The sequence below is a fragment of the Mus caroli genome, chromosome 6 (genome assembly GCF_900094665.2).
Source record: "Mus caroli chromosome 6, CAROLI_EIJ_v1.1, whole genome shotgun sequence".
Lineage (NCBI taxonomy): Eukaryota > Metazoa > Chordata > Mammalia > Rodentia > Muridae > Mus > Mus caroli.
In genome coordinates, this window is record NC_034575.1 from 61,606,684 (window position 1) to 61,621,232 (window position 14,549).

Below are 14,549 nucleotides of genomic sequence, written 5' to 3' on the forward strand. Positions count from 1 at the left end.
GCTAGCTGTCCAGTGCCCTCCAGACGTCCTCTTATCTCTGTACCTCAGTGCTGGAAACACAGACATAGGCTGCCATGCCCCACCTTTTAGTGAGTGTGCTGAGGATCCAAAATCAGACCCTGTGCTTGCTCAGCAAACACTTTACTCCCTGACCAATCTCTCCAGTGCCAATAGTTCTTAACAGAGAGGGCTCAGTGATTAAGAGTGCGAGTTGCTTTTGCAGAGGACCCAGTTTTGGTTCCCAGCTCAGAACAGTGTGCAAGTCCAGCCTCAGGGGATCTGGTGCCTTTTTCTGGCTTCTAGGGACATGAGGTCCATACAGGGAAACACTTGCACACATAAAAACATTTAAAAAGTAGGCAGGTATACACAGCTTCCTGATAGATTTCAAATTATGTGTTTCCAGGCTAAAAGTTCCTAAACTTCTTATCAGTTGACATGACAAGATGAGTCTGTAGAACAATGTCAAAGGCTCTTACGTATTTTCTCCCATCCCTCTAAAGACTATTACCATGTTCCAGGATGTGCTGTTAAGAGGCTGATATCTGAGTTGATTGAGGACCACTTGCCCCTCATCTTCCCACTGCAGTGTACCTCTGCTCCCAGAAGCATTTAGAAAGTTGATTCTGATGTCCCACGGAGGAAGAGGGATCACTAATAATCAAGACAAACCAAAATATGCAAGTCAGGCTTTGCAACCAGAGATTGCTTAAGTACAATTGAAAATGTTGGTTTCAAGAGAGTCAACTAACCTGGACCCTGGAGGCTCTCAGAGTCTGAATCACCAACCAAAGAACATACACGGGCTGGACCTATGCTTCCCTGCACATATGTAGCAGATGTGCAGCTTGGCCTTATGTCAGCCCTGAACAGTTGAAATGGGGGCTATCCCAAAAGCTGTTGCCTGTACTTGGATATGTTTTTCTGGCTGGGCTGCCTTGTCTGGCCTCAGTGGGAGAGAAAACCACTAGCACTGAAGATACTTGAAGTGCTAGGGTGAGGGAATACCCAGGGGTGTCTCCACCCACTCAGAGGAGGATAGAATGGGAGGATGGGGGAAGAATTGTGGGAGGGGGGAGACTGGGATGGGAGCAGTGTGTGGGATACAAAGTGAATAAGTACAAAAAAAATTAAATAAAAAATTGGTTTCACTTCTCATCCACTGAAATAATTGCCCTTACAACTTCATCTTTACCAAAAAAATAGATTTGTTGACTCCACTTAATAGATTTAAAGAAAACCAATATCCCAATGACTGGGAAGGCAAAGGTGGCTAGTGGTGACAGCTTCAGGAAAAAAAAAAGTTAGGAAAATTTTGGAAAAACAGAAAAAGGGAAAGGGAAGGATGGTGGTGCAGTCATGAACAGTTTTTAATTTTTATTTTATTTTATTTATTTATTATTAGATATTTTCTTTATAAACCTTTCATATGCTCTACTGAAAGTTCCCTATACCCTCCGTCTGCCCTGCTCCCCTACTCACCCACTCCCCCTTCTTGGCCCTGGCATTCCCCTATACTGGGGCATATAAAGTTTGCAATACCAAGGGGCCTCTCTTCCCAGTGATGGCCGACTAGGCCATCTTCTGATACATATGCAGCTAGAGACACAAGCTCTGGGGGTACTGGTTAGTTCATATTGTTGTTCCACCTATAGGGTTGCAAACCCCTTCAGCTCCTTGGGTGCTTTCTCTAGCTTCTTCATTGGGGGCCCTGTTTGAACAGTTTTTAAAGAGACAGAAGGTGGATGAGGAGGGAGGTTGAGAGCAAACAGGTATGCAAATAGCAAAGAGAGACGTGGTGTGAGTAGGAACTACAGACACTCAGGCCCCCCAGGATAGTCCTAGGTCCATATGATTGGATGCAAAGTGGGATGCTTGAGATTGGCTTCTAATTTAGCTAGGCCAATTCTATTGTTCAGGTGCTGGGAATGGCTCGTTACAGTTCCCAGAGGTGAGGGGTAGATGCTAGCATTCTCAGAGCAGAGCTTTTGTATCTTGGCGTATTATATGCACAGTGTACACGGGGGTGGTGGTGGTGGTGGTTATCCAGTGGGATAAAGAGCCACTGGTATGACCTTCTGGAAAACTCCTCAGTCAGTGGTGTCACTGACAGCTTCTTCTTTCATGGGAACAGGTTAAAAACTCTTATTTCTCTGGGAGAATGAGGCTGAAAGTCCCATTTGGTTGCACTTCTATGCGGCTACAGGCCAGCCCTTCTTTTACATGCATTAGAATAGCCTTGTACTTTGTCTGTAGCTTTTTGTTACTTCCCATTAACTTCTGTCTCCTTGAAAATAACTATACACAGAAGATTTGAATGAGCTTTAAAGTAAGTTTTATGTGCCAGTAAATGACGCCTGATTAACTGCAGTAGAATTTACCTATGTCCAAGAACGTGAACGTATGCGGAAGTGAAGAAGAATTTCCAAGATCATTGATGGCAGTAACATGGACTATGAACCTGGATTCAGCTAAATCAGGGGTTAGATTGATCCCAAGATCCAGACGATTACAATTCTGACGATTGTCAGAATAACATTGGTTCTGAGAGGTCAGATTGTTCGGTCCACTTAACCTGTAACCCAAACAAAACTGTGTTTAGCAGTATACTTTTCACGCTGCTTCCTGCAATTACTACAAAAGGACAAAATGTTCTAACATTAGAAATTCCAGACAGATGGTTTCAGGCTGGTCTTATTACTAGAGGATATACTGTGGCCATCTCTGAATCCTGTTCTTATGGATAGGGCCATGCTTCCTCCTCACTCCATTTCTTTTTTGGTACAATTGAAATCTTTTTAAAATACATGTTTATATAAAGGAGTATTTTGCCTACCCTGTTCAATTCTCTAAACCATGGCTGTCATCTTGGCTCCTCAGGGCAGTTCTAACCTTTATCCAAAAGACCTGTGAGCATATGACTTATATTGAGTGGAAATATGGTGTGAGCTCACAGTATGTCCATACTGTAAGTAGGAGGACTCCAATCCTGGTCCCATTGCCTATTTTATCTTATGCTCACCTAGGTTCAGCTAGGCTGGTGATGAGATTATGAGATATATTCCAGGAAGAGAGACTCCTATATTCCCTCTTCTTGTGGACTCTCACATCAGCGAACTGTATTTTCAAAAGCAATTCCTCCAAAGAGGAGTTCATTTATATATTCATGACGCCCAAAAGTGTGTGACTGCAAATGAGATGGGGTTTTACCCAGCCAGCTTAACCTGGTTGCAGGGAGACTATCTTAGCCAGGGCCTTGGATGATCCAAAGATGTTCTTGAATGAGAATTTAGAGCCAAGATATGAGGGCTCACAGTTCAAACTGCTGAGGTAGTTCTCATTGACACTGGGAACAGTATTTAGATTCTAGGCAAGCTATCTATTGCTGCTTCGTGGCAATAATGAAAAACATTTGATATTGCTGAAAGCCATGTAAGAGAATATACTCAAAACAACCACAAGGTGCTCTACTCACTGTAAAGTGTAATAGGTTTTCAGATAAGTAACTTTTCCAGAGTTCCAGGAACAGGCCACAGTTCCATTTTCTCCTTCCTGGACACATGATATGTTTTGAGGTGGCTCTGGAGCAACTTTGAAAAGGAAGAGCAAGATTTGATGGTAGAGATATTCCGTAGGTGACATCAAGACCACAGGGAAACTGCTTTGCCAGTATATTGATAATACCTCCCATGTGTCCCACAAATCTACTTGAAGTCATGTACTATCATGCTCATATTTGCTCTCAAAGCATGAATTTTCCTCTAATAATTAAAGCAATAGTGATGAATATTGATTATTTTTTATAACTTAAGCCCCATGCCAGGTGTGTTATACGTAGTTCTCAGCCAGAGCACTCCATAAAGTAGGTAAGATTATTTTTCATATTATCAAAGAAGAAACGAAGACAAGAAAACTATTTGTCCCTGAGTACAAAACTCTGAAGGGCAGAATCTGGTCCAGATGTGGCTGGCAATCAATAATTCTACCCCAGGTAAACCCACAATGCCAGATGAATACCAACTCATTACTAGAAAACTTTAAGTCAGACATGATGGTACCCACCTGTAATTCCCTCACTCACGATGCAAATGTAGGAGGATTATGAATTCAAGGATATCCTAAGCTACACAGTTTGTTCCTGTCTCAACAAAAACAAACAAACAAAAAACAAAGAAACAAAGAAACAAAGAAAAAGTCTCTACTAATGTAAAGAAACCATCTTTATGTCCACCTACATGAAATGGGCTCCCAAGATATTGTATGACTTGGAGTCCAGGTCTAGATGGTTTCTTATGTATACAGATGTTTACATACACCTAGCTGTCAAAATAAAGCTATACAAGGCAAGGCACCTATTTTTAAACAATGTGTTTTTAAATTATGTATGGTTGTTTTGCCTGTGTGTGTATTCAGACCATTTGCATTGTCTGGTGCCTATAGAGTGCAGAAAATGGTGTTGCTGGAATTACAAATGGTTGTGAAGCTCCACGTGGACTTGAATCCAGGTGCTCTGCAGGAACAGAATTAATGGCAGGTTTTGAGAAAATGTTCAGTTGCCCATCCATCCCATTTTACTACAGAATTGAGACTGTCATGCAGGCAGTTCTGTAACTGATGGAAATCTGTCTCTGTCTCTGTCTCTGTCTCTGTCTCTGTCTCTCTGCTCTCTGTCTCTCTCTCTCTCACTATCACTCAGTAGACGTATGTACACAGTAGTGTTCATTGTGTGGCCTTGAACACGTTAACGTTTCAGCGTTTAATTTCATCTATTAAATGGTTATAGCAGTATATAGCTCTCATGGTTCTACTTAATAAAATAATAAAGTATTCCTTTTGCTAAATAATAATCACTTCCCTTTAAACATTTATTTAGGCATATATACCTCCCGAATCTCTCAGCAGCTGCCTGGAGGAACCAACCATGCAAGCCAGTAGCACGAAAGAGTTCCTATGGGATAAATGTGAAGTAATGGGGAGTTAGCTAAATGCTTTTCCCCTTTTCTCACTATTGTAGTTCCATGTGCTTCTCCTGGGAATGTCCTTAAGTGACCAAAAAGTCTGAAGTATTTTCTGCTAGGGCTATTACCTGCTTAGTAACATTATTATGCAGTACCATCAAGTATACGTAGTGGTGTTTCAGTCTATAGGCCACATGTATGACAGTGGTCCTGTGTGATGTTGTCACCTGGTGATACCATTGTAGCTTATTTTAAGTATTCATTATGTAATTTGCACAATGGTGAAATTCATGGGACCTTTCTAGAACCACCCCAATACTAGATGATGTATTAACTATATTTCTTAATTCCTTTTCGCTCAGCTCCCATCTTGAAGTATTAGCTCATCAGCTTTGCAGTGGGCTAATTTCCAGGAAAGGACCCTAAGTATGGTGACAGCTCCTGTTAGCCTATCTTAAGTGTGACAGTCACTCAGTAGAGAAAGAAGAACTCCCTGCTGTGCATTAAGCAAGGGAAGAGGGGATGCTCAGCTGCTTGCTGCCAGCCTGAGTTGGAAGAGTTGGAAGAGACACTCTTTCAGCTCTTTTGTGGGGGGAGGGTATAGGGAACTTTCAGGATAGCATTTGAAATGTAAATAAAGAAAATATCTAATAATAATAGAAAAAGACCTTGTTGCTTTGAACCAATATTCCCAAACCAAGAGCATATGATGATCTAGCTGCAGAGAATCAAGGACAGCAAGTAAGCAAATGTCCCCAATGGTCAAAGAAAGAGGAAAGGAAGAGGAAACCAAGTAAAAGAGAGCGAAGGGCAAGAATTGGAGAGAATTTTACTCAGTTGCTGAATAAATCCTAATTCTGTTGATTTCTGGACTTTTCACACTGAGATTCCCATGCTGCTCTCACAACAAAATAATGAATGTCATAGAACAAAAAAATCTGTCTGGTGTTTGGGTTTCTATTTACTTCATGACAAACATAAACAGACACACAGAGACACAGACACAGACACACACACACAGCCACTTCCTAAGAGTTCAGAAAGGAATGCTCACCACCAACTGAGATCTCCACCCCACATACTGGGACTGGTGGCGTCTTTTGAGAGTTGCTACAGTTTAGCTTGCAGACAAACAAGGTCATACCAAGGGACAAGTTGGTGACTTGAAAAGTGGAGGAGTGACCAGTGTGGTCATGGACTTTCTTGCCATGGAGATTTTCAACAAGGTCATCATTGACAAACTTTAAGAGGATTAATTCATTAGAACTGGGATGGTGCGAACAGCCTTGTTTGGGATTCAAGGAGCAGGAAATATTGGCAGCTGACCCAAGAGGAATCACAGCGGCAGGCTGGACAGTCACCGTGCCAAGCTTGCACACATCTGCAGGAAGAGACAAATGCAAAACTCAGCTGGAAAGAAGACATCCATTTTAGAGGGAAAGTTTGTTCAACACCCCTCACCTCCAGCAGAGTAAAATGAAAACTCATCAGATTATAGAACTACTAATAATGTACGTTGCTCCAGCAGTATTGGTGATGCTGGAGAACAGGAGACAGACATACTGAAGTGCATTTTAATGAAATATATGTTCTTCTCAAAACATCCATGCTATAATCATAATCGTAAGAGGAAAGTAGGAAGAAAACAGCACTAAAAGAACATTCTGGAATGCAGTTCCAAATCTCTCTATGTGGATTTCATACCAAACCACTCAATGAGAGCTTCCCAGGAAAAATCTCATGTTTACCATCACCTTTGTGATTTAAAATGCTTATTTTAATAAATATATTAAGAAAAAAGAAAGACAATTTTACAAGACTTTAGAAGCATATCTAGAAATATTTTCTTCTCTTAGTGTATCAGTTGTATTATGTGTAACTAGTAAAATCATTTTATAAGCAATATAAATACTCAAAGGCTCAGGAGTGTTTTGAATTGGCATCATGGATGAAAATCAAAAGCCAGGTGCAATTCTATAACTTAATGGGGCTTCATGAATTAGGTTTTAATTTTATTTATTATTTATGTGTGTACACCTGTGCCACAGAACTTGTATGGCTGTTAGAGCATGTAGGTTTACAGAATCAAATTCAAGTGGTTAGACTTCTATGGCAAGTGCCTTTACCTGCTAGGCATCTTCTGGTTCTAAAATGCACCTTAATATAAAATGTGCAGCCATTATGCTTCATGTTTCTTAGGCAGTTTCATAAGAGTAAATGCATGATTATGTATTTGTATTAATTATCAAACTAAATAAGCTAATACTATAGAGCCGGGTTTATCCATTCAATGATAAAAGACTGATTACAAAATCCACTTAGAACACTTACCACAATGTGTGATTTTTTTTTTACCTGAGAACTTAAACTGCAATTTCTTTCACAGACTAGTTTATATCTTACCTATATTTGCTTTAATCAACAGCCACATGAACAAAAAAAGAAGTGCCAATGAGCATTCTCTAACAGTCTGTGCCATGAGTCTTCAACTCCAGAATGCAACTCCTGTTCTCCTTGTAAAAGAAGACAAATTAATTCATGTTAAGCACGTTCAGAAACTAGCAGGACCACAACCTTCCAGAACAACTCAAGCACTATTGATTCCTCATATTATTAAGACTGAAAACTAGGAAACTGAAGCATCATCACCACTTTATGCCTCCCATCTCAGTGAGCCATCTTGGGGATGAGCAGAAGCTAAGAATGGGCTGGGTATCTCATTGTGTTCAGGCTGCTGAGGCTTGGCACAAAATGGCAGGATGAGAGTCCAAAAAGAAAGCCCAGAAGGTGCAACTCAGTTTCAGTGGAGACCCCAAAATTTTGGAGATGCTAGTACCATGGAGTGATGACAAAGGGCTGGAAAAAAGTTTTCCAAGCAAAAGAAGCAAGCTATAATAGCCATTCTAGTATTTAATAAAATAGACTTTCAACCAAAATTAATCAAAAGAAACATGGAAGGACACCATACTCATCAAAGGAGAAATCTGTCAAGATGATATCTCAATCCTGAATAGCTGTGGCTCAAGAAGGGTACCTGAATTTATAGACGAAATATTGCTAAACATTGTTAAAGCTTAAATTACACATTGAAGCATATACATTAATAGTGGGAGACTTCAACACACCATTCTTACCAACTAAAAGGTCATCCAGGTGAAATCTAAACAGAGAAATAATGAAACTAACAGACATTATGAATCAAATGGACCTAACAAACATCTATAGAATATTTCACCCAAATACAAAAGAATATACCTTCTTCTCAGCACCTCATGGATCATTCTCCAGAATTGATCATATAGTAGGTCACAAAGAAAATTCCAACAGATATAATAATGCCTTGTATTATATCAGACCACCGTGGATTAAAGCTGGACTTCAACAACAACAGAAACCCAAGAAAGCCTACATACTCCTGGAAATGGAACAATTCTCTACTCAATGATCTCTGGGTTAAGGAAGAAATAAGAAAGAAATGAAAGAACATTTAGAATTTAATGAAAATGAAAGCATAACATACTCAAATTTATGGGACATAGTGAAAGCAGTGCTAAAAGAAAAGCCCATAGCACTAAGTACCTCCATAGAGAAAGTATAAAGTTATATCAGCAATTTAAAAGTATATCTAAAAACTCTAGGAAAAAAAAGAAGCAAGCACACAAAAGAGGAGTAAAAGGTAGGAAGTTATCAAAATCAGGAATGGAATTAATCAGTGAGAGATTGAGAAAACCATACAAAGAATCAATGAAAACAAAAGCTGGTTCTTTGAGAAAATCAGTAAGATAGACAAACCCTTAGCTAAAGTCATAGCTTGAGACAACAATTTGGTATTTCTAGAGAATGTGCACCTTAAATTGTAAAGACTTGTCCTCAGTGTCCTCAGTTTCTACCTGTACCACATAATGGTGTTAATCTTCGAGGACTCATACCTAGTAAATTATCACGAATAGATGTTACTCATATTTCTGATTTTGGAAAATTAAAATATGTGCATGTGACTATTGATACCTTTCTCAGGCTTTCTTGTTGCATCTTTAACAGGAGAAGCAACTAAAAATGTAATTACTCATTGCCTATGTTATTTCTCTGTGCTGGATGTTCCAAATCAGATTAAAACAGATAATGGAACTGGCTATTGCAATTGAACATTTGAGACATTCTGTTGACAATTTAATATTACACATACTACTGAGATTCCTTATAATCCTCAAGGACAAGGTATTGTTAAGTGGGCCCATGGAACTTTAAAACAATATCTTCATTAAAAAAAAGGGAGAATTATATCTCTGTACTCTACAAAACTATTTAAACCATGCTTTTTTTATTTTAAATTTGGATGTTCATGGGCAAACAGTTACTGAGCATTTTTGGCATCCTCACACTTGGATTACATATGCTTTAGTGAAATGGAAGGATTCTATTATAAGCCAATGACATGGACCCGACTCTGTACTCATATGGGGACAAGGTCATGTTTGCATTTTTTTACAGGAGGAAAATGGAGCACAGTGGCTGCCAGAAAGGCTGGTGCAACAAATGAAACAATCCCACCTTCCTGCTGATCCCCTTACTGATGACAATGATAGTTCCTGTATGCACAGAAGTCTACTGAGCCTATGTTTCTGATCCCCCAGTGATACATCTAGCAGTGTGTTCCAGAGCAGAGATTCTTGTGACCAGTAACAATACTCAACTTCTTCAGTCTCCTTGGACAAAGGAGTCAACTAATAATAAGACCATGACTTTCAATGTATTTGGTGATGGGATTCCTGTTTGTTTTGTAAAGAATAGTGTATAGGTATATTTCTGTGTTCACTCAAATTTGGAAGAGAAATGTTTCACAAACTGTAAGTCAAAGCAAAGAGATGAATATCCCTAAATATTATGAGGGATCTGCCTCTGATCCTCATGAGATACAACCTTGATGGTCTGAACCCACAGAGAATGTGGACCTGGCATCTAACAAAACTGTTAGATGGAAAGAAAGTTATAACCCCAATGTGACTCAGACTCATGCAGAGACCCACAGCCAATCAGTGGGTGGAGCTTGGGGTCTGTTAGAATGGGAAGAAGAAGGATTGAGGCCCCAAAGGGGACATGAACTGCACAGGAAGACCAACAGAATCAACTAACCTGGACCCTTGAGACTCTCAGAGATTGAACCACCAACCAAATAGCATATACAGGCTGGACATACCCCCTCTCTGCACATATGTTGCAAATGTACAGCTTAGTCTTCATGTGGATCCTAATCAGTTGGAGTGGGGTTATCTCAAAAGTTGTTGCTTGCCTTCAGGATATGTTTTTGTTTTTGTTTTTTAAGCTGGGCTGTCTTGTCTGGCCTCAGTGGCAGAGGATGTTCCTAAGCCCACAGAGACTTGATGTGCTAGGGTGGGAGGACAGGCCTCAGAAGTGGAGAGGGGAATGTGGGGAGGGATTGTGATTGGGATGGGGAGCAGCGATCAGGATGTAAAGTGAATAAAATAAAAATAAAGAAAAGTTTATTCAGAATGAGGAAACCCAGACTCCCAACAGCCAATATAGTATGTACTATCTTGTAAGTGAATGTTGGCTTTAAACTCTTTTGTAGGCATCCTTTAATCCATATAACCACAGAGGTTAGGTAGCTAGTAAGAGGGGGGGAAAGGTGGATTTTTCAAGAAAGAAGAAATAGAATGTATAGTTATGGAGATACAGGAGGGAGAACTGAACAGGAGGATGAACAAGGAAGAAGAGAGAAGTGTTGCTGGTGGTTTTGTACTCTGTGTATTCAGATGCTAACTTTTGTGCCTGAGATCAATCTAGTCACAGTCTGGACAGGGACACTGTAAGGAATAGTGAAGCATCTCCTGTACAGTATGGTGTAAGGAATGATCCCCAATTATCTCTGATTGCTTAATAAAAGACTGAACAGCCAATGACTTGACAGAGGAGGTAGAAAGCCTGGACTTCCAATCCCATCAGGAGCTAGCAGAGGGAGAAGAACGAGGGAGAAAGAGTTGGCCATAAGGCAGGTGAGGGTCCAGGAGAAGAAAGACCATGAGGTGGAGAAAAAGGAAGAAGGTCTTGGCAAGGTTGGGCATGAGGAGGAGTTGCCAAGGGAGTTCACCACGAGAACACACATGGAGTAGAGCAAGCCAGGGCAATTTAAGCTGCAAGTAATTCGGGGTGTGTGACTGGGATGTAGATAGCATAGATAGCTTAGTTATTGTGCTTAAAGCTTGCTGAATCAATCAGCATGTCTTGTCTCAATTATTTGGGAACTAGCCTGGTTAGGAAAAACTGCAACCTTTAAGTTTTATCCTATAGAGAAGGGTGAGTAAGGAGAGAATGCAGAGACAAACAACACTAAGGGCCACGTGACTGGTCATATCAAAGCCTATTAAAGTATATATTTCTCAAACTATATAACACATGAAATAAATCTAAATAAAGTCAAATAGCGAGAAAGACAATGACCCCACTACATATCTTTTGCCACCAAGTGATTACATATAGTTGAGTTGTTGGCCAAAGGGTCTCCATGAACATTCTCAAACAATCCAGGCCAAGGCTGGCTCTCCACAAACTGATGGTAAGGCTCGATTGCTGAAGATAACACTTTCATATCTTATTGAACAAGGAGAAGGTGAGATGGTGCCAAGCTAGAGACTTTACCCCTATTGATTAGTATTCAGAGAACTAGAAGGTATTGTGCATGATACCAGAGGAGAAAGGTAAACAACAACCCAGTTACAAATCCTACCCTCTACCAATGTGACCTGTCTGCAAGATATTCTGATGCAACAAGGGAGTAAATGTTATGACAATACCCAGCCACTCTCTGATAAGGCCTGTGGAACTCATGCCCAAAACTGCTTGGCTGACCAAGAACCTGAAAGTAGATAGGCCATGGACCCCTGGGGGAAAACAATGCACTGTATTTTTACTAAGGGAATACAACAATAAAATGACTCCTAATGGTATCTGGTATACCCGTAGATCAGTGCCTTGCACAGCCATCATCAGAGAATGTTTCTCTTTCAGTAGGTGGAACCGAATCCAGAGACCTACAACTGGATACTGTGCAGAGGCTGAGAGACTTAGAAACACTCATTTCCTAAGCTGGATGCCTTTAGCAAACCCGTCCCTTCAGGAAAAGGGAGTTATGAGGAAGAGGAGGTAAAAGATTGTAAAGCCAGAGGCGCTGGAGGACAGTAAGGTAAACCAGGCACAGCAGGACTGATACCACACATGAAATCAGAGACTGTGGCACCATACACAGGGCCATCACAGGTTCAAGCCAGACAGGGTTCCAGTGCTAAGACGGGGAAGAGGACACCTTTCCCATTCCTACCCAAGAAACTATCCTCAATTGACTCTCGTTAGCAAAGGACAAATTCATCTCCTCCAGTGGGTACATAAAGGTAGCCTTCATGCCCAGTAGAAAATGGCTGACACAAAATGAATTCAATTGTGTTTATGTAGATTTTTTATATATATTATTTTGTTTGAGAATTTAAAAAATCTCTCTGGTCTTTTGCTCTTACGTTATGGCTTCTGATTTCATGTATTATGTTTTGTTTTGTTTTATATGTACATGTTTCTTGTGCTTTCTCATTGTCTTTTTTCCGTTTAATTTTTTTTTTTTTTAATTTGGCTGTTTGTTTCTTGAACAGACAGAAAAGGAAGGCCCTGAACTAGAGGGATGGAAAGAGTGGGGAGGATCTGGGAGGAGATGAGGGAGGGGAACTTGTGATCAAAATATACTGTATACATTTTTAATTCAAAAAGAAAAAATTGTCTGTAGATAAATAGGTGGTGCATCTTCTTGATTGATGATTAATGTAGGTGGTTCCAGGCCACTGGGGGAGGGGGGAAATGCCACCCCAGGATGTTATAAAAAAGCAGGCCAAGCAAGTCGAGGAACAAGTCTGTAAGCAGTGCTTTTTCTCAGCAGCTTCTGCTCCAGCTCCTACCTTAAGTTCCCACCCTAACTTCCATTAATGACAGACTATAATGTGCACTTGTAAGCTGAAGTAAATCTTCTCCTCCCCAGGTTGTTTTTGGCCATCGTGTTGTGTCACAGCAATAGGAGCCCTAATAGGAGACAGTCTTCACACTGTTTCTTAAAGCTGATGAGATTCTTACTGCTGTGCTTCCTGTGACAGGAGAGGCAGTGTCCTTGGCAGGTCTTGATAGAACATAATGTATACATATAAAGATATGACATGTAAGACAGTCTATATAATATATAGATAAATGGTACCTTTAGGCTTATATTATACACTGAAGTAAACATAAGCATTGATTTTCCCTGAACACCAGGAGAAAGCAGTCCCATTTATGAGAAGTTCAAATCCTTTGACAACCTTCAAGTAAATGAGGTGTCTTCCAATAAAATGAAACCTCCTACGGGCTGTAAACATCCTTCACACAGCTACCTCTAAGGTCAATATCAAAACTTCAATTCTGTCAGTAATCACAGGATGAAAGACTGTCTGTGACTCATCACTCCTCAGCTTCCAGCCACTGAAAACCCTTGAGGTTTGGTCTGTTGCTATGCATTGGAATGCTAAATTCTGTACTGGGAGGCCTAATTGCCTACCAGTGAATATCCAGCTTTTGTTGTGTAAACCTTGTTCCTTAATTTAAAACTATTGGTTAAATAAAAATGGCTACACCCAATTACTGGAGGTATCAGAGGTAGGCGGTTTTGGAGTTACTTGATTGGGAGAAGAGAAGGCAAGGAGAGAGGAAGAAGGATGAGGGAGAGACAAGGAAGCCTTCATGAGGAAAGATGGATGATGAGCGCATGGCCAGGAGAAACAGCTAGTCTCTGGAGTACACTGCTGGGGAAATAGCCCGGTCAGCAGATAGAAAAGTGGATTAGGAGTTATCCCCCAGTAATTGTCAAAGCCAAATAAAATAACCATAGACTGAGTCTTCTTCATTCATAAGCTAGATGGGGTAAGTTTAAATTGGTTCAACTGCAGAAAATAATGTCTCAGAGGGACCCCAGGTAGCACCACCCAGTGAGGCAGGAAAGCACAGCAGCTATAGCAGCCAGTCTCTGCCCGGTCACCCCAGAGACAAGCACAAAGCAGGCAGCTTCTCTGAAGCTGTCCTTGAGCAGAATATGAAAACAAAACAAAACAAACAAAACCCAAAATAAACAGAAAAAAAAACCCAAACCCCCAAACCCCAGGACTTCCACTGTTGCTAATTTCACCTAGATAGGAACACGTTGCATGCCCACATTTGTTTTCTTTTGTAGCACTGTGATGCGTTGAAGGGAAAACATGGTCTGGTGAAAAAATAAGGCTAGTATAATTTACTCTGCTGTGTGCTGCTATAAGTGAGAGCCTCATTTCCTCCTCCCATAGTTGGCATTAGTAATGTCCGCTCAAACAAAATTGCTATGAAGACTTAATGTGGTAGTGTATCAGACCAATGCCAACTCCTAGAACCAAGTGAGCTGTCCACTGAGGGCACTGTTTCATTTCTCTCAGTGCTGGGTTGTGCTGCTTTCTGAATCACTGTCAGTGTACTAGAGTTGTACATTTTTCTGAACAAGGGAAAGTATTGTATGTTAGGGGTTGGAAAAAGGCC

The 14,549-nt window shown here is 40.5% G+C and overlaps 1 protein-coding gene across 1 annotated transcript in view; it reads right to left on the bottom strand.

The window, feature by feature from the left end:
- Positions 1-14,549, bottom strand: part of Il12rb2 (interleukin 12 receptor subunit beta 2) — an 80,960-nt gene that overhangs the window by 59,631 nt on the left and 6,780 nt on the right. Inside the window, exons 2-6 of the mRNA XM_021165342.2 lie at positions 7,362-7,471; positions 6,013-6,339; positions 3,476-3,590; positions 2,382-2,575; positions 512-654 (exon numbers count right to left, since the gene is read on the bottom strand). Of these exons, the coding sequence (XP_021021001.1) occupies positions 512-654; positions 2,382-2,575; positions 3,476-3,590; positions 6,013-6,339; positions 7,362-7,437 (855 nt within the window). The 5' untranslated portion in view covers positions 7,438-7,471. The remainder of the gene's footprint in view (positions 1-511; positions 655-2,381; positions 2,576-3,475; positions 3,591-6,012; positions 6,340-7,361; positions 7,472-14,549) is intronic.